A 23,688-nucleotide genomic window follows, 5' to 3' on the forward strand; every position below is an offset into this window, starting at 1 on the left:
GAGAGTCTGGCCTGGTGTTTTCCTCATTGCTGCAGCCTGAAATTAAGAGCATTCGATTGTGTCTTAGCAGAGCCATACAGAGATGCATGGTGCGCTCTACTGATGGAGCCTGGGTGCACCCAGTTCTTGTATGGGGGTGGGAGAGAGTCTGCCCCCTCTTGTCATTCCTGCTGGATGCAGGAGAATGGACCAGTCTCTTCCTAAGCATGCCCCTGCCTTGAACCACCTACTGCCTGGTAGATGAGATTTCGCCCCAGCAGAGCAGCTTGTATGTGGAGCACACAGGCTGCCTCCATCTTCTTGTACCAGTTCCACTACTCCCCCAAGAGGAAAAGACTCATTCCAGCACCCTGAGCTGTTGATACATAACATGACCTTGACTAATAGAAAAATGGTGTTGCCAGGTAATTTAGGTGAGCACCTAACCCACCAGTCCTTCTGAGCCTCAGCTAAAACAGCCACTCGTGATTGGCAGCTGCGTAGTTAGAACAGATTTTTGTTGGACTAGCCGGCTTCCAGCAGCCCTGCAGAGCACCCGAGCGTGGTGTGCACGATGCTAGTGGGAATGATGCTTACCACAGCTGGAGAACTGCTGCCTCAAGGTATGTAGAACCTCAGGGCCCCTGCTGTGCGGCAGCCCGACTGGCTCTTGGGGAAGCATTGAGTGATTGCACTTTAGCAAACTCCCTTTCCAAAGAGAGCAGTTACAGCCCATGGCCCTGCTGGTACCTCCACCAGGCAGCACCTTGCTCACACACCACAGCATGTGAGTCCCTCTCTGTCTAGCTGGGCAGGAGAGGTATTTTCTGTATTCGCCCCTCTCGTTTGAGCCAAACGGCCTCTGGCATCCTTAAAGACAAGGGCAGGACCTGCACAGGGGCAGTCACATGGTTAAGCGCTGCACTCAGTGCCGGATCATGCAGTGATGTTGGGCACAAGTTAGACGGGGCCAGATTATTAGACGGTAGGTAGGTGGGTTATATGCATGTTTAGGCATCTAGATGCCTTTACAAATCTGGCCCTTAAACTAAGTCTGAGCCTCTCAGGACCAGGCACTAACTCACACACCCAAGCGACGTGGGCCTTAATTTACGTATTTGCTACAGCTTCTCAGCGCTGATAGATACGTCCTTCACTGGAAGCATGCAATGAACGTGAGGTAATCAGACCGCTCAATCTGTTAGCTCTGGCTCCAAGATGACCCGAGGAGTTGTGCTTACTTTGGCCAGCTAGAAAGACTAGAAAGAGTGGCCCAGGCTAGTTACCAGGATTTATTGACTCAGGTGCAGTACAGTACAGGCGAACAGAGTTCAAACAGAGACTGTTTAGCGCAGCATTTCATTAACATGTTTTTTCCTTACTAGCATTTATGAGCCACCAGCACAATGCGCTGATTGCGGCTCCTTCGACGCAGCTTTAAAGATCATTTGGTTTTAAAACAGCCTAGAAAATATTCGCCCGTGTAAACGTTAGCTGCAGTATTTGGGGTCAGTTCAGGAATATGCATTTGGCAGAGGAGAGGTTTCTGCAGTACAAGAATCTGCTGCAAATGCCCATCGCTGGCAGGCATTTTTCCAGGGGACTTTACACCCTCTGTTTGATACAAGCTTTTTTTTTTTTTTTTTTGGCCGTGAGAGATGAGTGCACTGCTGGGAAGGGAAACACGGCCCTAGCAGGGTGTTACTTTTCTGAGCAAACCGTATGGAGTTGGCCAGTTGTTTTTCAGACTAAAGGAACTTGCATTGGCTCTCCTGAGAGACGAGATCAGCCCGAACAAGTGGGTGAAATCCTGACTCCACTGAAGTCAGGGGAGAGAGAATTTCAAACACTGGCCAGAATAGTTTTGCACAATTTTTTTCTGCACGCACCACACATTTGCTCCCCTTTTCTTCCCACAGTCGGGACAGGGGATGACTGCTGTCTTTCAAAAACCGGGCAGGCGCCCTGGCAGTGTTAGCAAACGCGCAAGCCAGATCTCACTCACTACAGAAGTTCCAAACGGACGTTTACTTAAGTGTGTCTCTGGCAGTGGAAGTAAAATGTGAGCGGAAGTTTTCACAGGGGCCTGGTGATTTTGGGGGGCCCAGCTTGAGTGCTGAGGTAAACAGAGCCAGCCTCGCTCCAGAGGCCCAGCCCCTCTCTGCTCAGCAGGGGGAGTGTGAAAGGGAGGCAGGGGTGGGAGTGGGACAAGCAAACCCTCAGGTCACTTTAGGGGAACGAGTCAGAATCTGCACTGAACAGAGGCTGGGGAAATGTTTACAACGAGAATCAGCAGCCACATGATAAATTTGTTCTGGGTTTACAAACGGTATCTGCTAATTAACAGCTCAGGCAGGGCTGTCAAAGCTCCTCCCCCCAGCAGTTATCTGCTAGAGCCCACCTGTGCCCCAACAACTGGTTTTCTGCATATAAAAGCCAGGGCTGGTGTGAAGGGGCCCTGCACTCTCTCTTTCACTCCTGTGCGGGACAACTTTGGCTTTCTGCCCAGGGCCCTAATGCCGAGCACGAGCACGCTTGGCAGACCCCCTGAAACAGGAGTAGTTTTCAACCTGTGCTCTGTGGCCACCTGGGGGGCTGCAAACTATGGCTAAGGGGGCCATGTCTCCATTTGAAATGCTTTAGGTTGAACACCTGTGTTGTAGAGTGAAGCGACGGTGTTACAAACAAGTTGGCCAGGGTACAGCTGTTATCGCAACACAGCATCCTGGATCACCAGGGACCTGGGTGCGCACTATTAACAGTCGGGGGGTGAGGGGGGTGCTCGACCACCCGTTGAGGAAAGCATGGCTAGAAGGTTCTCAAGCAGCCAAATGGAAACGGCATTAGTCTGCTAACCTCGACCCCATGCACCGTTCAGCCAGGGGCAGCCGAGCCTGCCACGCTCTGTGTCCAAAGCTGCATTGGAGAGTGGGGCTAGTCCCTGATTCAGTCATGCAAGAAGGGAATATTTAACAGGTGATCAGTGCAAAGACCCTGCAGGGAGGCGAGGCCTTTGCTGCAGTATCACTAGGCACCAGCACTGCCTGCCAACACCCGTAGTCCTGCAGCTGCTTACAGAGCTGAGCAAACAAAGGGGCAGATGGGAAAGTTTTGCATTTTAGATGTTAAGAAAAGCCACTGGCAGCTGCCCATGGGTCACTCGGGCAGACAGGGACTGTGCTCCCTGCAGTGAGAGCTGGGGGGAACCAGGCCTTTACTTGAACATAATTTTAAAAAAATTCACTGCCCCTCCAGTCACTAGACCTTCCCAACCCTGCATTTCTGCTCTGCTCGACATCAGCTGGCCGAAGCGTCGCCTTATCTCAGCAGAATGGAGCTGGGGCGGCCCCGGCGGGAACGAGGGGCACCAGCGATGAGGATTTCTAAAAACACTGATGTTTAGGCTGGGTTTAAGGGGGGGAGGGGTTATCTTACCCGGGGCAGACAGCAGCACATGTACACTTCCCGCTGACTGATCAGAGATTGGTGCTGCTGCCGACCGGTTAGGGCTACACAAATACCCAGTGATCATTAAAAATACCCTAGCCAGAGAGACACCAAAAGCTTTGCATGCAAGTGAGGGCGGGTTTAAAACAAGGGTCCTCGAGGACTGGGTTTGGCTGCCGTGGAGCGTGGTGCTAGACCCACCGCTTGGCATTGAGTGAACGCGAGGAGGGAGAAGAAGTCAGTGCAGGCAACTGAAGGAGCGAGCCACGCCCTGCCCTTCGTCCACACTTGAGTTAGATGTGTTAGGGGGCCTCGAGCTAACGTGCCAGACAGGCTGGGACATGGAAATGCTGCCGCCCTGCTTGAGGGGCGAGGGATCCAACCCCCGCCCAGCCCGCTGGGAATGCCCCTGAGCCTGGCACATCCAAAGCCCATCCCCCATGATTTGGGTGGCAGGGGAGTGGCCATGGATGGCGTAAGGGCTCAGTGGGAGAACATGGCACAACCCAGTGTCCGAGAGCGACATGATGCCTATTACCAGGATGGGGCTGGGAGCTGCTGCATTGGCACACAGCTCCCCTGCAGACAGGGGGTCAAAGCAGATGCCCTCGCGCCAGCTGTATGCGTAACAACCAGCAGGTGGCAGAGAGGTCACAGCAACACCAACACACCAGCAACAGACACCGGAGGGGCTAGTACATGCAGGAGTGAGCAACGACCACAACGTCCACCCCCGCCCTGCCTCTGGGGGGAGCTCCCCAGCCAGGGAGCCATCACTGGCTGCTGCTGGGGCTCTCCCCCTTAGTGAGGGTTTTAAAATCCATGGACAGGGCCAGCTCCTCAGCCAGGGGCGGCCGCTTCCACTCGTCCCGCGTCAGGATGTAGCCGATCACCAGGCCAAAGACGATCAGCAGCAGGCCCAGGACGTTGGCCAGGATCCCTTCAGGCACGAACGAGCTGTAGGTGGCCCTGCAGGAGCAGAGAGGGGCTGCGCTGAGAACCAGGGTTCCCTCCGCCAGAGGAGGAAAACGTCTGCCCTGCCACACATGTGGTTCCCTGGGGTCCAGCCCAGAGCATGGTACCGTGCTTCTCCCACCCACGGCCCAGGAAATGACACCCAACCTTCCTGAGCCTGCAGGGGGCGGCCCACAGCCCCCTATGGCCCTGGGAGTGTTTCCTCTCCTCTGAGGCCACGGCCAGAGGCAAGAACATGTGCTAAGGGTCTGATCGGAGATGGCCCCAAGAAATGCTCTCCAGCCTGTTCTAACATGGGGGGGGGGGTCACGCTCCCCGTCACAGCGGCAGCATGGGCGAGTGAGCTGCAGAGCCCCAGGGAGCCCAAGCTGCATGTGTTCGAGGTGCTGGGGGGAGGAGAGGGACAGAGTCTTGCCTGCCGTGGGAAGGGCTTTGAAGTGCATTTGGGGCCTGGGGTTCGCTGACCGCGGACACCGCCCCCCCTGCACATGCTCGAGGGATCAGTCCAAGAAGGGGGTTGTGTAATTTGCACCCACGTCCATTCTCCCCTTCAGAAACAAGCCTGGAAAACATTTCAATCTACGTTTCCTAATGGCAAACGTTCCAGGTGAAAGATTTCCAGCAGCTCCAGTCATTAGGGCCCGTGGCTCACCCCCTGGAGGGGTGGCGCCCCCAGCTGGCCAGGGAAGGCTTTGCTAGCACTGGTCAGGGATTCCTCCAGCTATTTTTGCCACCGAGGCCGTTACCTTTGAGAAAAGTCAGCTTTGCCCGCTGAGGGCCTGAACCAGGCCCACGTTTATTAGAGGTGAGCGCCCTCACGCTGAGGGAGGTTCGGTGATAGGACTGAAATCTGGGTCCGGCCGACCCATTCACTCCATTTCCCTGGGAGGTGCCGGCCTGCGGCAAGGGTGCCTTGTTTCTAAGCTCACGGGGGACGCTGTGAATTGCTGCTTCCGTCACTTACTGGATACTGAAGAGGAGCAGCTCCTTGATGCCCAGGAGGCAGGTGGCGATGGAGAGAGCGAGGAGGAAGACGCCGAAGAAGACGTGCTGTGGTTTGTATCTGCTGCGGAGCGAGAAGGATGCTCCAGGAAACAGGAAGAAGCTGAAGCCCACGAGCCACTGGAGGGGAAGGAGACAGTGCAGAGGGGCTGAAGGGCCCTTTCCCGGCAGAGCCCAGCTTCCCCCGGGGAGTTGGTGTTATTACGAAATTGGAGCCAATCAGCTCCTGGCCCGGCTAACCCAGGACTGGCAATCGTTGGCTAGTCCAGCCAAGCCCTCCTCAGACGCTGGCACAGCCACAAGCGCCTGCCTGCAGCCAAGGAACAGAGACTGGAGATTCCAAACAAATCTGCCAGAGCTGGGGCTCGAACCCGGCATCCTGACCCCCAGCCCCTGCTCTAACCACTGGAGGACTCTGCTTGTCTGACTGCAAGGCAGGACGGAGCTCTCCCGACGCGCACCCTCCTCCTCCTCACCTGGATGAAGTAGAGGCTGAAGGCTGCTATTCCACACCAGCTGTGCAGGCTGTACATGTCTGCAAAGCCTTTCTTCCTGTGGTAATCGAACACGGCGATCACCCCTGCAGGGATGGCAGGAGGTGGCCGGTTAGGGCTGGGGCCCATTCGTTAGCCCGTTCGCACCCACACCGCACTCAGGGATCCAGCCTGGACCCGCCACCCAACCCGGCCCGGGGAGCAGAGCCCCAAACCGCAGGCACTGACCCTGGGCAGCAAGGGCTCTGCTCTGGGAGCCTTCCTGGGATGATCTTTTCCTTGTAACAGAAGTGGCTGGATTGAAAAGCCGCCCTGGGCAGGATGCCGCTGACCCAACCCAGCGGCCTTAGGGGCACGGGGACGGCCAGCGGGTCCTTCCGGGTCACCTTTCTACTGGGGCGACCGAGACTCACCCACAAGGGCGATGAGCAGCGCGAAGGCGTGGAGGAGCCCATGGAGGATTTTGGCTGAGCGCTTGGTCTCGTTCCTGAAGACCCGGTAAACCAGGAGAGCTGGGGGAGAGAAACGTGCGTGAGGGCAGGGAACAGCCTCCTCCGCTCTGCAGCCCAGAGCAAAGGGAACCTTCCCCAGACCAGGTGGGGTCCCAGGGCCCCGAGGACAGGGAGAATCGGCACTAAAACGAATGCGTCAGAGCCGCTGGAGGGAGGCAGAGGGTGACTCATGCTGACGGGAGCGTTAAGCACTTGCTTGATCTCCCAACTGCCTTTTCCAAATTGAATTTGCTACAATTAATCTTTTCTTTAAGCCCCAGGGGCTGTCTGGGGGCACCTGCTGATGCACTTTCCCCATCACGGCTCTGTACAGCCGCAATCAGCTCTCTGCCCAAGTGGCCGTCTGGGAGACGATTCCTGCCCCCAGCTCTGCACAATTACATTAGTGTGAAACGCAGCAGGGCACAACGCCGAGCTCCCTGCTAAGTGCTCTGCCTGCCGCGGGTTTGGGCCACGGCAGCTCCACTCCGCGGAGAACGGGAGGCTGCCGTTCGCTGCATTGTCACCAGAGACTGGGGTGGCGGGATCTGGTAGCATCCTACTCCGGCACCCGAGTAGAACGGTAAATACCTCGTACTGAAGCAACCCAGTGCACAGGGCCAGTGCACCTGTTACCCCAGCTCCAGTCCCCATTGCTAACACCGGGGGACAGGTGTCCCTGTCCTTGGCCAGGTTGGCTACCTGGACCGAGTTCCCTTCTTAGCGTCAAAGCCCTAATACTGCTGAACCGCAGCCGAGCAATGGAAGGCATTAAGGTCATGATTCCAAGCCAATTACTCACATGGAAATCAGGAGTCACTCCATTAAGGCTGCACCAGACACACGGAGACTTTCCAGCAAACCGCTGGAGGTACCTGTGTGATCGTGGCAGTGAAGGGGTCATTTCCAGCACAGCTCAGCTCCTACCCTGGCTGAGAGGTAGGGAGCACTTTGAATGCTCTTAGCCCTTCAGCAATTCAGCATCAGGATCCCAGCTTACCATCCCCTTGGAGGAAGACCATGCCAATGACCATGCAGAGAGGGTGGACGTTGAATTGCAGCACGCTTTCCCAAGCAATACCGCCCCGGTACTGGCCCATCCAGGCGCCGGTCATGGCGATCACAGTCAAACCTAACAGCTGAGAGGCTGCCATGTACCAGGAGAGCCCTGCCGGGCTCGCAGGCCTGGTGAGACCGTCCTCCATGCCAGGCGAGGCCAGGGACGCTCCTGGGACAAAATCTCAAACTGCAAGAACAAGGAGAAAAGTGATTAGCGTGGCAACCCGACGGCATGTGGGAGCCCTGGGCTGCCCATAGGGACCAGGGCCGTGAACTCGGCTCAACTTCTACGGAGCTCAAACCTCCACGTGGAGCCCTTCTAACTTCAGTGGGGATTAGAAACCAGCTACCAAGACCCATCCCTAGTTTTCAGCCCATCCTGACTCAGAACCAAGTCTCCCCAGAGCTGGATTGCTACTCAGCTTCAGACAGGACCTCTGAATCCTAATCCAGATCCACTCCCAGCTCGAACAGAGCCTGTGGAGCTGGCCGGCCCGGAGCACCTTGCTCTATTCCTCGCCCTCACTAATCTCTGTGCTGGACCTAGGGAAGTGCAGCCCGAACACTGCGTTGTTGGCATGTGGACGGGCAGCACTTGGTTGTTGGGTTTAATTGCCTTATTCAACATTTATCTGGAGGGAGACACGCCCAGAGGGAGGCAGGCTGGGTACTGTGTCTACACTGCAAAGACAAACCCAGAGCACAGGTCAGTTGACTCTGGCTCGCAGGGCTTGGGCTGCCGGGCTGAAAATAGCAGTGGAACCCCGTCGCCACAAGCCGGAGTCCATTGTTCCAGGCTCAGCGACTCAGGGCCGTGGGGCTTGATTGCAGTGTAGACGTAGGCCTGGGCTAGGGTTCCCCTGGGGGTGGATTTCCTTTTAAAGAACTAGAAGGGAGAGGAAAGGAGAGGGCCAGAAACAGCTCTGCCAAACTGGCCAGTCAAGTCGTTTTCACTGAGCTTAGTGGCAGCTTTCAGTGTCTCCCCTCATTGGGCAACACTGCTCCAGCCCTGACCTGCCTACATACAGACAGAAGCTTCCTGGTTTGCCTACAACCAGTCAGGGGCTAATCACAGGACAGGGTTAGCTTGGGGTGTTATAATGATCTCTCAAATCCACACCTGGTGCAACAGGTTTGGCTGGATAATTTAGCACAGGCGGTGGCCACAGTCACGGCTAAGAATTAATAAGATGAACAGACGTCCCTTTCCTTACCCACCACGGGGTCCTTCCTAGAGCCTTCCCTTTAAAAAAAATCTCCATTTTATCCTCACTGGGAATACTCAGACCTTCTCTCTCCAGCTGATGCCCCAGTGTGTTATTTATATTATAAATTCTTTGGGGTCAGGAAACCGCTTATTTTTGTTCTGTTTGGACAGCAGCTGGCACAAAGTGGTTCTGGTCCATGACTGGGCTCTTCTGTACTACTGCAGGGAAAGATGTTAACATGACTCTGGGTTTGTAAAGCATTGTATTAACGGGTCTGACTGGTAGCCAGCTCTTGAGATTCTATCACGAGGCTTGCAATTTGGTGATTTTCTTAAAGGCCAACTCCTGGAGTCGGGTGTGAGAGAATCACCGCTTTCTTTTACAAAGCAAGTGTGCAGCACACATTGCAGAGAAAAAAAACTTGAAACCCTGAACCCTAAAGGTTCAAAAACCAGACAGCAGATAAAGCAAACTTTAAAATTAAAAAAACGTTAAATGAGGAGATTTAAGCCAGTCCAGGGTGGATAAAAAGCAATAAATTTTTGGCAGGAAAAAAAAAGAAAATAAAAAATTAGGAATAAATTGGATTTTTTATGGTTATTTAAATGATAATAAATTTATCTATTTTGAAAAATAAACCTGTTTAAAACCATATCTGAGTTTAAATTCAAAATATGTTAAGGCCTAAACTTATTATAATCTCTCAAAACATTTAAATAAAAAAGGAAAATGCTGAACCCAGGAACCTCTAGCAAAAACTTTGCGGAAAAGGCGGCTTTTCTAGATAAAAGAAAGAATTGGGGGGGGAAACATGTAACTTTTGAGGTCAAGCTTTAGGAATATGGCACAATAGGTCATGTACTGTATTAAGGGCTTGCTCCTATGGGGGACCCAGGGTGTGAGAGACTGACAAAGTCATCACAAGTGTTGTGACCTGGCCTCTGACTCCAGGAGACACCATCATGTATCTCATCAAGTTCAACTTCCAATTTTACAGCTTCCCCCTACCTGAGCTCTGCTTGGCTCAGTTCTCAAATTATGACAACTCCACCCACCCTGGAAACACTCTCCAGCCCAGGGGAAATCACTGGTGGGCCCGGTGACAACCAGCCCTTGCTTTGGATGGCGCCCGCACGTCAAGTAAATGGCCTTGCTCTGTCTCCTTGCATGCATACACAGAGATACAAACAGAGAAATCTATTCCTTTCTCAACTGCCTCCCTCTGTCTCTAAACATATAAAATACTGCAGGGCAACAGGCATGTGGGTTACACGAGCAGACGTCTTGGATTGTTGTTAGCTCTGTTTTTCTGGGGTTAGGGCCGGGCAGGGCAGGGCAGTTATGGAACTAGGGAGAAGGAGCAGAGCAAGGAGGAGTAACTCCGGTGTCAAAGCAGGACACTATGGGAAGAAGGGGCAAAATTCTTTGGAGTCCTGCATTTGAGCTCTAACTTTGTAGCTGATAATCTGGATCAGCTGGTGAGTAAACTCATTTTCCCACCATTCTTATGGACCGCCTGGCATGTCTTACTGAGCTAGTAAATGACAGCTTAGATTATTGTGGGCAGTGGTGTTGTAGCCACAGGTCTTGTTAACAGACTGTCATAAATGTGTGTTTTGAGTGGAAAATTTACTTACGAATCTCCAAGTATAAAGGGGATGTTAGTTTGTTGTGGGAGTACTTAATTACATTTTTACTGCTAACGCTGCACTTTGGAAATGACTTTTTGTTGCTCAATATAATGAAACCCCTTAGATGAAGTTTTCCTATGGAAAAGTAAAACTTTATTAGGCATTTATTAATTTTAACACTTGAAAGTGTTCCCCCCCCCCCCCGGAAGCCGTTTGGAATGTTACTAGAGATAAGGATAGCTACAGCCAGGCCTCAATTTACACGGTGGTTATGTTCTTGAACAAACACTGTGCAGATAGAAATTGCGTAACAAGATACCAAGGGTCTATGGGAAATAAGGGGTTAGGTGCCAGGCTCACAAGATGACCTCCCTAATTTATCCCATACTGTACAGGTTTTATTTAAAAAATGTAATGAAATTTAAACTTGCTACTAACCTTTACTGATATTGAGGATAAATTTGACATGATAATGCTGATGTTGTTGAAGTCAGAACTCCGAGGGTTCATCTGGGGAGGCCGGGGAGCGTAGATGCAGGAGGGATGGGGCAGGAGGAATCAGGGCTGCCCTCCCCTCACCCCCACTCCAGCAGGCCTCGCAGGGGGCAATGGACAATCTGGCCAGGGGCCCCCGGCGCGCAGCCAGGGAGTAGGGTCAGAGTGCGGGGGCTTGCCTCGCTCAGCCCACCCAGCGCTCCAGCCAGGGAACAGGGTCCTGGCGCAGGGGCTCGCCCCACTCCACCTGCCCAGTGCTCCAGCCGGGGAGCGGGGTTGGGGCGCAGGGCTTACCCCATTCCACCCGGGGAGCAGGCAAGTCCCCATGCCCCAACCCCGCTCCCCGGCTGAAACACCGGGTGGGTGGAGCAGGACAAGCCCCTGACCCTGCTCCCCGGCTGGAGTGCCAGGGAGGAAGGCAGGCAGAGCGGGACAAGCCCCCAGGCCCTGACCCCGCACCCTGGGTCCGTGCCTGGGGTGGGATGGGGGCCCTGACCCGCGTGTCCATTGCCCCCTGCAAGCCTAGCTGGAGGGGATGAGGGAGGCGGCCCTGATCCTTCCTGCCCCATCCCTCCTGTCTCCCCTCCCCCGCCATTGCCTGCCCACCCACCCGAAGTCGGGGCCCCCCCCAAGTGTCCCATCCTGGCTACACCACTGATCTGCACATCTTGACAACCATGCTGCAGCGTGTAAAAGTGAATCCATAACATGTACAAAAATAAAGGGTCACAATTTATTGACCATGCATAACGGGCACTGTGCAAAAAAATACCCTATAAATCGAGGCCCGACTGTAACCATGGTTTTCCTTACAAAAATGGATTTAGAATAATTTTTTTCATTTAAACAGTGGTACAAACAGCTGCAACAGGAGGAATATTTCATTTACAATCACTATTTTTTTTAAGTAGTGCACTGAATAATACTCAGTGAATGAGTGACTTTTTTTGCCATTTTGTTCAGTGTCCACCTCAGACATTCGGGGTTCTGAACATACGCCACCATCTGCAATACATACAACTTCAGAGTCATCTGCGGTCCCACCACCAGTGCTGCAGCTACACATGTCAGACAGTAAATTACTCGTATTAAAAAAAAAAAAAAATCTTCTTCATCCAATAAATCCATGGCTGAGTTCGTTATCAGGACCAGCAAATTTCAGCGAGAGATTAAAAGATTGCTCAATTCACTTATATAACAGATTCTCCCTTTCATTTTGTTCAGAACAAACTTTTCATTGAATGGTTCGATGGTTACAGGCCGAGCAGACGTTGCTGGAAGGATCCTGGATACCGTGTCTGAGAAGGAAGTTGAACCGCGTGCAAAAAACACTGACAGGAAATTCATTAATCTGAGTCTTGATGGGTGGAGCAGTGTACAGTGCTTGTGTGACAGACATCCCATATTGTGTTAGCTAACAGAAACAATACATCACGAAATGCCCATACAGCAGAATACTGAAAAGTAGTAACAGAAACAGCTATAACATACTGAACAAAAATTCAAGTGTCAAGGATGTAGCTTTGTCACAATACGGCAAATGCAGCAAGGAGGAGAAGAAATCTAGAAGAAGATAATGAAAGAAATGAAACTTAGAACATGTGGGCGCAATTCTCATCTGATGCCTCTTTTAGGCCTGGTCTACACTAGGGGGAGGGATCGATCTAAGATACAAACTTTAGCTATGAGAATAGCGTAGGTGAAGTCGACATATCTTAGATCGACTTAGATTGATTTATTTCGCATCCTCGCAGCGCGGGATCGACAGCCGCCGCGCCCCAGTTGACTCCGCTTCCGCCTCTCGCCCTGGCGGAGTTCCGGAGTCGACGGGGAGCGCGTTTGGGGATCGATTTATCACGTCTAGATGAGACGCGATACATCAATCCCCGATAGATCGATCACTACCCGCCGATCCAGCGGGTAGTGTAGATGTACCCTTTGTCAAAGACTTAAGTACAACTCCAGGAATAAACGAAAATATTGCTGAAATGGCAAAATATTTCCATAACAGCCACTTTGTTTCAGCTTCAAAGAGAAATACAGGAGGATCCAAACTAATTCTCCCCCTAGATGTACGATGGAATTCAGTGGTTGACTGTTTTGAGCTATTTATTAAGAACTGACTTCTTCTGATAACACTGTGAAGACATCATGACAAAAAATGATGGAACCATCACAACCAAAGTAATCAACATTGGACTAAGGAGAAATGTTGAAGATATGCTGAATGTACTGAAACCTATTTCCATAGCTTGGGACAAATTGCAGAAAGATTGCTGCAGGTATTGCTGATGCTGTTGAAATTTGGAGAGAACTTCAGGAGACATTAAAGAAAAAGACCCAATAACATAAGACCATAATATAAGAACATAGGAACGGCCATCCTGGGTTGGACCAAAGGTCCATCTAGCCCAGTATCCTGTCTTCCGACAGTAACCAAGGCCAGGTGCCCCAGAACAAAGTTAAGCTCCACCTCATTTTCTTGCCAATATTCTCAACCTAAAGCATCAGGGTAGATGCTTAACTGCTGAAGATGTTGCCAACCATAATAGAGATCAGGACTGGAGGTGACAATTCAAGCAGTACGTGTTTGCTGATGTTGCTTTAAAGAAAGGGTACGTCTACACTTACCTCTGGGTCCGGCGGCAGGCAATCGATGTTCTGGGATTGATTTATCACGTCTGGTTTAGACGCGATAAATCGATCCCAGAAGTGCTCGCCGTCGACGCCGGTACTCCAGCTCGGCGAGAGGAGTGCGCGGCATCGATGGGGGAGCCTCCCTGCTGCGTCTGGACCCGCGGTAAGTTCGGACTACGGTACTTCGAATTCAGCTACGTTATTAACGTAGCTGAATTTGCATACCTTAGTCCGAAGTGGGGGCTTAGTGGGGACCAGGCCAAAGTCAGCACCACTAAACTGGAAATCACTAGCTAAGCACCTGGAACCAGAGTTTGTTGAAGGGATAAACCAGCTTTTGACAGCAGTAGCCTCTTCTGCAGGCATAGAAAAAATATTTTCTTCATTTGGACTAATTCAGTCAAAGTTGAGAAATCGATTGGGAGTTGAAAATGCAGGAAAACTTTTCTCTCTTCCATCTATGAATAAAAATGGAGGAGGGAGGGGATGAGATCTACTAGTTTTAAAAGTTTGCAGGACAGCCTAAGAAACTTAGGAGACTGTTGTCTCATTTTCAAGAAACATAGGTGAATACGAACTTAAGGTCCAGTCACTTTCACTTATGCAAACTACAAATTTTCCCAGGCTGATCCGAAATAATCAGTTAATTCACTGACTGCAGTTAATCCCTCTGTTTAAGAAGTCATTCAACTATAAATGAGAAACACGTTTTGATAAGATAAATTTGTATTTAAAATATGTAAAGTTGTTTTTGTTTAAATAAAAATAAATGTTATATGTTGTGTGTGTTTAAATTCCAGTTACCATCAAATGCAACTTGACACAAATCATGAGCAAAAAGTTAGTAAACCAACATATCATTTACTAGATAATTATTTTCTAACATACTAAAAATATACAGTTACGAATCTGAAAATATGAAGCTATATAATTGCTTAAATAAAAGTACCCAGTCATAGTGAACCCTCCTAAGTAGCAAAAAGATGTACCAATTCTAGTGTAAAACCTCTATTTAGCTTTAAAATCAACATGTTTTAATGGTTACTCCACCAGTGAGAATGAACTTCTCTTTAGGATAGAACTGAAAAACAAACAGAAAAATTGATTCAAGTCACTGATTTAAATCGAGGTGTTTCACTTGGTGATTTAAATCAATCCACCCAGAGCCAACTGAATGATTTGGGGAGCTGGACGCGTGATTTTGGAACACTAGGAGCTGGCGATTCAGGGACAGAGTGAGTCAGCATTAAACAGCAAAACCTTTGCTCACAGGATGCCCTGCTGAAGGGATAGCTCCCAGAACGAGCCCAAGATCTTGATTGTTTTGCTCTCTGCATGGAGCAGACGGTCTTTTTCCAGCACTGGTTCCTCAGCGAAACCCCCAAGGCCTAGTCTCCGCTGGTATTCATGATGGCGTGCCTGGATCTGCATTAAACTTAAAGAGGCAACACTTTGCAATTGGGAAGCAAGAAAACCAACCAGCTAGGGTTTCTAAGACCTACTTAGAATAAGTGAGCGAGATGAGATGGACATACATTGCTCTGGGGACGAAATATAACCCTAGACTGGATTCCTGGGAACCAACATCAGACAGAACAGAGCTGTCAACTGCTTGGCATGTGGAGTGCTGGTGGGGGGCGGGGGAGAAGAGTCTCACTCTCTCTCCACCAAAGAAGGGAAAATGGGTGGAGATTACCACAGCATAGCTACACCTGCACAGTCCCTAGTGTAGACGCAGCCTACGCCGACAGAAGGTGTTTTCCCATCGGTGTAGTAACACCATCTCCCCAAACGGTAGCAGCGAGGTCGATGGAAGCACTGTGTCTACACTGGAGGATTTGTCGGCATAGCGATGTCGGTCGGGGCGCTGTGCAGATGTAATTTTTCCGTGTAGACCAAGCCTCAGTAATTGCTAATGAACAAAAGTCTGACATGCCGCAGCCTTTCTTGGGAGGTAATAGAAACGGGGACAGAGAAAGTGGAGAAACCCAAGGCTTGAACAGCAATAGGTCCGGGGAGCGTGTGAATACTCGTGGTACATGGAATTCTTTAACCTAAGGCTAGTAAGCACATATCTGTATGGACAGGGCCTTCATTTATGAAGCAGGGCGTTCGAAGGCTCTAGTGTCTGCCTTCCTCATCCCCAGCCATCCGCCACAGGAGAGGAAGCCAACTCCCTCTGATGCTCTCATCCTCCACCACACACAATTTGGCACGAGCTGTGGCTACTCAAGAGGGGACCAGGGCTGGCAGAGCAGAGATGTTGCACAAGAGGAATGAAGCACGTTGGCAGAGCCAGGTGGCCAGGCCAGGCAATGCCCTCCCTTCCACGTTTATCCAGCAACTGGAAAGCAGTTTTGACTCTCAATTCTGCCCAGGCACCAGAGCAAAGACAACAAACTGCCCACCTGGCACATGATCTATTCCCTCAACCAGCATTAGGGCTACAAATTAACTTCTCTTAGGAGATGGCAAGTGCTAGCTAGAGTTGCAACACCATTTCTGTTGCATACATAAGATCAGCTTGGAAACTGGTATGTCAGTTCAGAGTCCAGGGCAGAGCGAGTGGTGCAAACTGGGAGTCATTTGGTCAAGTGGTTCCTGAAACAGCAGCGTTTCCCCCACACCCGCAACCCAATTTTAAATTTTCAACCTTTTTGGGGGGTGCAAAGGCACAGAAATAGGGGGAAGAGCCCCCTGGCAGTATCCGTATGGACCTTATACCACTGGAATGGCTGTTCGATGCTTACTCCACCACCACATCTCCTGAGCCCTGGGGGAAGGACCAGTGGGTTGGGAGTAAGGAGACCATGAATTCAGTCTTCCCTAAGTTGTTAATGTTTCTGCGCACTTTACCCCAGTTTTTATTGGCCCAGCCTGACCTCAGGGACTGGCAGCTATCAGTCTCCCTGTGTTACAGAGAAGATAATGGAGACTGCACAAGGTCACTTTAATTAGACTCCAATAGTGCAGATGCAAGCCTCATTGCTAAAGGCTAAGCAAACCAATGGACAAGCGTGTGAAGTTAACATGTTTGCCTCTGTAACAGCGGCTTTACCACATCTTTTTGCTGAAACCAGGAATCCTATTTACTGTCCAAACCACTTGCCAAGTGTCTTGATTCAAGAGATAAACGGGAAGGTCCCCATTCACCCCCCGCTGCTGACTCATGTGAGGGGCATTACGCTTCCACAAATGGAATTTCTCTTCCACCAGCACAGCTAAGTTTGTTTAAAACCTAGTTGTTGACTCCTCTCTAAAATCCATTTGACAAGAAATCAAACAAGGCTGAAAAGATAGATAAGGGGAGAGGCCTGGCGGAGGTTCTACCTGTCATGTCTGGGACGGTCAAGAACAGAACCAACCTGAGCCTGCCACGCTGCCTCTCCACCAGGCACTGTGCACCACCAGGGCCTTCATTCCCCATAGCCTTCCCAGAGGTGGGACTTCAAACCTTACGTACTGTCTCATTGTTTCCTTGTGCTCCCCTGTCTCTCTATATCAGGGGTCGGCAACCTTTCAAAAGTGGTGTGCCGAGTCTTCATTTATTCACTCTAATGTAAAGTTTTGCATGCCAGTAATACATTTTAACGTTTTTAGAAGGTCTCTTTCTATAAGTCTATAATATATAACTAAACTATTGTTGTATGTAAAGTAAATAAGGTTTTTAAAATGTTTAAGAAGCTCCATTTAAAATTTAAATTTAAATACAGAGCCCCCCGGAGCAGTGGCCAGGACCCAGGCAGTGTGAGTGCCACTGAAAATCAGCTCGCATGCCGCCTCCGGCACGCATGCCATAGGTTGCCTACCCCTGCTCTATATCCATCTGTTGTGTCTTGTCTTATACTAGATTGTTAGCTCTTTGGGGCAGAGCCATCTTTTCGTGCTGCATTTGGTTGATAGATCACACCGAACGGCCTTTCCTTTGTGTGACCAGTTTCACAAGCACAATGCAAGAGCTAAAGATGCACTAAGGAATTTTCTCTTTGCAGGTTAGAGAAGCATTTCCCACCACTGAAGGAGGACAGGACAAGGTGTTGGTGTCTCAACATTAGTGGTCTCTCTTTTCATGTCACACAAACGTTCTTTTGGAAAACAGGTCACTATGTGCTAGCTCCCAGCGCGGGGTTTCGAAGTCTCTCCATTTGGAAGGGTCCAGGAGCAGCGGGCAGCATTGTTAATTCTACCTTGAAGTTTCTGGGTAAGTGGCAGAGGCAGATTAAAGACGCCAGTTGAAACAGGGGAGATTTATTAAGAACACGCACACTTCACTCCTAGCCAGAGCTGCAGGCCTTATTGGATCATACCTGATAAGTGGATTAAGACAACTGGCTTATTCTATTAGATTGCACTGAAAATGCCAGCTTGGGTGCATGTGGCGCTTGCAGCCTGAGGGCAGAAGAGGCTCTGGAAGGGACATTAGGAATCAAAAAGCAGACGAGTTTCAAGGCAAGCAGCAGGCACTGTCCCTTTGGGAATATTAAGGGACTGGGTCATAGGGCTCCTCTCTCTCAGCCAAAGGGAGGCACCTCTATTCCCACACATCTCCAGGGGGGGAAACCCGACACATTTGCAAACCAGCTAACAGCACTTTCCTCGTGAACGTGGAGTGGGGACATCAAGGCACCCACCAATGCTGGGACGAGAGCTATTCGCCAAGGGAAATCCCGCCCCTAGCCAAGAGGGAAGGGGGAGGAGAAGGAAGAGCTGCAGCTCCCTCCTCCAATCCCATAACCTCAGAGGCAGCCCCAAAATTCCTAGCCCTAAATTAAGCCACAGTGTGGACAAATGGCTATTTGTCCATCCACAGTGCAAGATGGCTGGGGGTTAGTCGCCCCACCCCCCAGAAACAAAGAGCCTTGGAAAGCTGTGTACAAATACCACTTGCGGTTTTCCTCTCTCGACTCCCCACACCAGTCTGCTGCACCAGGATGGATCAGAACCTGACAAGCAGACACCAGAACATCACCAGCTGTTTTTAGGGCACAGAATCCAGGTGCCTCCTGCAGAGCTCACTTGTCATCCCAGATACGGCGGGAGTTCACCGCAAGGGTTGTTACCAAGCTGGGAAAGAGCAGGACATGGTGGTGGTGGCAGGAGAAATTCCCACCACCATGACAGAACTTAGATGGCCCTGGCGGTGCGTGTGGCTGTACCAGGCTTTCCTCTCCCAGGGGCTGGGCACCAAACCATAGAAAGGTTCACGGCAGGCAAAAAAGATGGATGCAGACAGAAAAAGGCACTAGGAAACATTACGGGCAGCAAAGCACACAACCTGGGGCCTGAGACATTAACCCCTTACAGGTATAAGGGGGAATAATTCTACCAGAACTTAACAGTGCATTGCTATAATCGTAAAATGGCCTTCAGAAGCCGCACGTGAGGCTGGCTTAGACGCTAATGAGGCAGCCTGGAGGTGGATCCAGCTATAACTGTTTTGACTTGATATTCTGTGTTCTGCCCCTTAACAACCAGATTTTCCGAAGACCTCAGCTCCTATCTAGGTCCCATTAGAAGCATCCAGATTTACGGGATTGCTAGGCATGCTGGCTGCGGTGCAAACAGGCCATCGGTGTCAATGGGGGCTGAGCCCTTTTAGAACATGGTCCTAGTTGTGGGTGCTGTGACGTGGAAATCTGGCCCTTACCAGCGAAGGGATTCCTGGTCTTCAGAGAACAGCTGACCACACAATAGCTGGACAGACTGTCACAGAGGAAGGAAACACTCATCATCTGCTCTGATGTAGACGTTGCTTTTGTTCTCTAAATCTAAAATAAAGGTCACTCTGACTTAACTACCCGGCTGCTCTTCGTGCCTGGAGAAACATAACCTGCTGTAGGGCCAGGGCATCGGAACAGCTACCCTGAAACAGAGCTCAATCCAGACGAAGACTAACTTGATAGCATGAGGGGAGAACAGAGACATGTGTTCTCTTCGGTTCAGGGTCCCCTCAAACTGGTATCACAGGGACATTTTCTATTGAGGAGGGAAAAAACCCTTCACAATATTATTGCAAAGGTTAAGATTTTGTCAGCATTCTTTTTAGTAAAAGTCACGGGCAATAAACAAAAATTCACGGAAGCCCGTGATTTTTACAAAAATTATGGGGGGAGGGACTGATGAGGGAGGATTGAAGCCCAAACCCCATGAGGTGGGGGAGGAGCACGAGCCCCACTGCAGGCAGCTGAGGGCCCCGGGGCCACTGCCGGCTGACCGCTCTGGCCCTGCCACCTTGGGGCTGAAGCAGAAAATGTCACGGAGGTCTCTGAAAGTCACAGAATCTGTGACTGTGACAATCTTATCCTTAATTGATGCCATAAGCAATAAGAGAGTCTCTCTCCATCCCCACCCACCTAACCAGCAATGGAAACACCCAGTGCAGGTCAGACCCTCTGTCACTGCAGCACTAAGGATTTAAACGCCAGCTCTCCTCACGTCCAAGCCAGGGCCCCCTCACCCCAGTGCCCCCAGTCCTTCTATCACTCAGCTGCTGTTTGCTTCCATCGAACAGCTCAAGCAGCTCCCAATGGGACGCACAAAGCACCAGGTGAGGATGGAAACTAGGAGGGGACCATAACTTAAAAGAAAAACCAAGACATGCATCTGGAGCTGCTACCTCCCCCCCCAGTCTAATGGGTGGACGTACTCCACCCCAAATAAATACACTTCTGCTGGAAAATACAGATCAGTCACACAGTATCAAGATCCCATAGAGTTAGCCCTGCTATGGGGGCTGGCCACTGCTGCTGGTCAGAGCCCCACCCCACACTCCCAAAATTAAAGCCTACAGAGTCAGTGCTAAACTAGGCAGAGTGAGACTCACCTGGACTCCTAGACAGTCAGTCCACACCCCACTTCAGTCTCGAACAGCAGCGAGAACAGCCTCTCTGCGCTTCAGTATCATCTGCCAAGTGACAGCTGCTCACCCAGTGCTCTCAGCTGTGCCTGATGTTTCAGGCTAGGTTAATCACCTCCTGACAATCAGCCTCAGCTAAACTGGTAACACCTGAAGCAAGATCCCCAATGAAGCTATGCATGCTGGGAAACAGACGCCCAGAAGCAGTTAACCCATTCCGCTTCACTAGGCAGTGGCCTTGACACGGCAAACAGGAGCATGAGATATTAGTGCCAATTCTCAGCTCCCAGGCATTTAGCCACTGAAGCAATCCCCCCATGGGCACAGGAAACAAGTGAGACACACGTCCTGTCGGAGCCTTGAAATAAAGCATCTGACCAAAAAAAAAAACAACCAATGCAACCATTCTAAAAAGAGTTTTTACAGCTGGTGATTTAACAGAATCAGAAAGTTCGAGGTAGAATAACCCTATCTGTCCAGTCTATCTGCAGGAGTCAGTGCAGGATTGGTCTCTCCGGGGCATCTTCTAATCCCTTGTCTAGTTTTTAAAGACCCAATCATGGGGCTTCATCCTTTTCAGTTGAAGACTGTTGCACAGTCAAATACAGCTCACACGCTGGAGCTTGTTATACCCCAATATTCAGCCTACGCTTTTCCTTGATTTCATCCTATTACTTCTAGCTAAACCTCAGGTTATTACACAAAGCAATTCCCTCCCTCCTTGGCCTTAACAGTCTGCAAATATTTGCAGAGTGTTATGTCCTTCCTTAGTCATCGCTAACCAAGCTATACAACACCCAGCTGGAATTTTTACAGCTAGATTTTCACAAGAGCTCATACATCAGATGCACGCTGGGTGCTGAGTTGTTGTTAAAACCTCCTAGCCGTATGTGGCACAGTGGGTGCTGGGCACTTTTACAGATCGGACAAACAAGTCAGCAAACGTGGGACCAGCACTTCTGGAAATTCAGTCCTGAGTGTGGAGGCTGAGCCCTGGGAACTCTAGCCCATGGCTAAAAATTTCCGTATAAATCAAACCCTTCAGGTCAGGTCAGTTGCTGTTCTCTGAACGCCCTCCAGTGTCAATACTGTTCTGGTAACTCAGTGCCCAAAGCAGGATGCAATATGCTAGGTGCGGGTGCACCTTGCAGAGAAGAACTCTTACCTCCCGGCTCTGTGAATGCAGTGTCTCTTTTAGGAATTTATCTGCCCCCCCCATTACCACAGCATACGAGTGCCCACAATCTTTAATGCAGTTAATCCTCACACATCCCTAGGCGATAGGGAAGTGCTCTTATCCTCAGCTTTACAGATTGGGAAGTGAGGCACAGAGGCACTAAATGACATGCCCAAGGTCACACCAGAAGTATGTGACAGAGCAGGGTCCTGGGCTAGTGCCCTAACCACTGTGCTATCTGCCGTCCAGAATTACACATCCCATTGCAAACTCCTGTCTAACATACTGCCCACTCTTGCCCCTAGATCTAGTTCTTCATTACAGCTGCCTGGGTATTTCTCTCACACTGAACACGTGTTTCGGATCATTTTCCAAGTTGGACCTCATTTGGTTTGATCTGATAGAACCCTGTGAGTGGTGGCTGATGGAAAAGTCCAGTTACTTGGGGCACCCCCACCAGGAAGTGAGGTCTGCCTAGCATATCTTATGGAAATAAGAAATCTCTACGGGAATGTGAATCTTTTCAAGAACCAAGTGTCAATAAACTCCCCAACCAAACCCAAGGGAAGGGAATGGAAGGGAGGTTAAGAGAAAAGAAGGCTATTTAAAGTTTGCTAAATAAACAGTTTTGGGGCAATTGTTACAGGCTTGTAGAAACTCTGCAGAAAAGAGAGAAACAATCCAGTCCGCCTGGGGAAACATTCTTCACTCTTCAATTTCTTCAAGTGTTTGTGATGCAATAATGAAATTATTGCCAACAAATGGAAGCATAAGGCAGCTGGATACGAGAATACAAAGGACAGGGTGGGTGGTACCTGGCTTAAGGTCCTGTCTAAAGGTCCCTGCCCTCTTGTCCCATCATATGACTAAATGCATCTCTCAGACATCACACAGCTTCAGCACTGACTGACAGAAGGGTCCATCAGCTGACCAGGAAACGGAGCAGAGAAAAAAGAGACTGTCATCAGTCAACTGAGGGACCAATCCTGTTCCGCTAGCAGGTGCAAAACACTCATTTTTTTTGGCACAGGACCGGCCCTTGTAAAGCCAGACACATTCAGGAGGGAGGGAGCAGGTTACAGGACAGCACCATGCCTTGAGAAAGGCAAGTGAGAGGCAGTGGATCCTCTCTGCTAAAACACTGGCCTCACCTTTCCCCTCCTTCCCACAGACAGGCCTGTTCAAACCCAGAACAGAACAAGAGGTGCACTGCAAACCCACAGGAACTAAGGCACAGAGCCCAGCTTCACTAGAACGACCGCAAAAGGCCAAGTCTCACACAGTTCCTACCAGTCCGTCACTCCCCGGCGGCACTGTTCAGACAGACTAGACGTGGCGCTGTGCCGTGGCATCTGAAAGCGGGGCACTGAACTGCACCCCACTTGTGCCATCAGCCTTATGCTGCCGAATGCATTTCCCCCACTAATGCATTCATGAGGTCGGGATTGGCTATGCGCCTCTTCTGGGTGTGGAGCCTCTCTGGCCATGCCAGCCTGAATCCCCTGGCCCGTTAGAAGCCTAAGCACTGGCATGCCAGCTACCCCCCTACACAGGAGCCCCCCATCCTGTGCCCAATTACACCTTGCACGCTGGGGCCTCCAGCCCCTACCCCAAAAATCTTGCCACTATTAAGCATTCGCTTTCCCCCACGCTTAGTGCTATGAGTTCAAAACCTCCAGGGGGGCTCAAACAAATGATCCAGGTATTTGCTCTTCCCAGAACCTCACCCTGGCAGGCTGGCACGGGATGGTGCCCGCCACAGAGAGTATCTGGGGGTCAATCAGGGTTTAGTGCAGGAGACGCTGGATACTTGAGAGCTCTGTATGCTCCCAGCCTCCCCCACGCCGGGCGAACAGCATCAGAGCAAGGACACCCCTGAGCACCGAGACACCCTCAGCCTGGCCCAGGAGACGGGGGCCTGAGCAGCCAGAATCCTGCCTGGGGCGTAGCCCTCGGGACCGGAGCCGCAGCAGCGAACGCCCGGAGAGCTCAGCTGGGGGCTAGAGACATGGGGATGGGGCGGGGGGGAATCTAGGGCTCAGAGGCACCAACCCGGGGGGGGGGGGAATCTCTCACCCCTTGAGGATCAGAAACACCGACCCCAGAATGGGGGGGGCGGGGTCTCAACCTTTGGGGCTCAAGGCACTGACCCCAGGACAGGGGGGTTCACCCCTTGGGGCTCAGAGGCACCGACCCCAGGACAGGGGGGTTCACCCCTTGGGGCTCAGAGGCACCGA

General features: G+C 50.9%; 1 protein-coding gene across 1 annotated transcript; it reads right to left on the bottom strand.

Annotated features, from left to right (window-relative positions):
* Positions 1–3,476: 3,476 nt before the first annotated feature.
* On the bottom strand, positions 3,477–20,588 carry LOC117869314 (cytochrome b561). Its single transcript, XM_034756057.1, has 6 exons — positions 20,242–20,588; positions 7,389–7,634; positions 6,311–6,409; positions 5,880–5,983; positions 5,366–5,523; positions 3,477–4,395 (listed from the first exon to the last, which is right to left on the bottom strand). The coding sequence occupies exons 2-6, from the start codon at positions 7,591–7,593 to the stop codon at positions 4,200–4,202; spliced, it is 762 nt and encodes a 253-aa protein (XP_034611948.1). The 5' UTR covers positions 7,594–7,634; positions 20,242–20,588; the 3' UTR covers positions 3,477–4,199.
* Positions 20,589–23,688: the final 3,100 nt, after the last annotated feature.

Source organism: Trachemys scripta, chromosome 23 (genome assembly GCF_013100865.1).
Source record: "Trachemys scripta elegans isolate TJP31775 chromosome 23, CAS_Tse_1.0, whole genome shotgun sequence".
NCBI classification, from domain to species: Eukaryota; Metazoa; Chordata; order Testudines; family Emydidae; genus Trachemys; species Trachemys scripta.

Coding starts and splice junctions, on each gene's coding strand:
- LOC117869314 (XM_034756057.1), bottom strand. CDS start 7,593: ATGGAGGACGGTCTCACCAGGCCTGCGAGCCCGGCAGGGCTCTCCTGG. Junction 5,984..6,310: donor GCTGCTCATCGCCCTTGTGG/GTGAGTCTCGGT, acceptor CCATCCCTGCAG/GGGTGATCGCCGTGTTCGAT. Junction 5,524..5,879: donor TCAGCCTCTACTTCATCCAG/GTGAGGAGGAGG, acceptor CTTCCCCTCCAG/TGGCTCGTGGGCTTCAGCTT.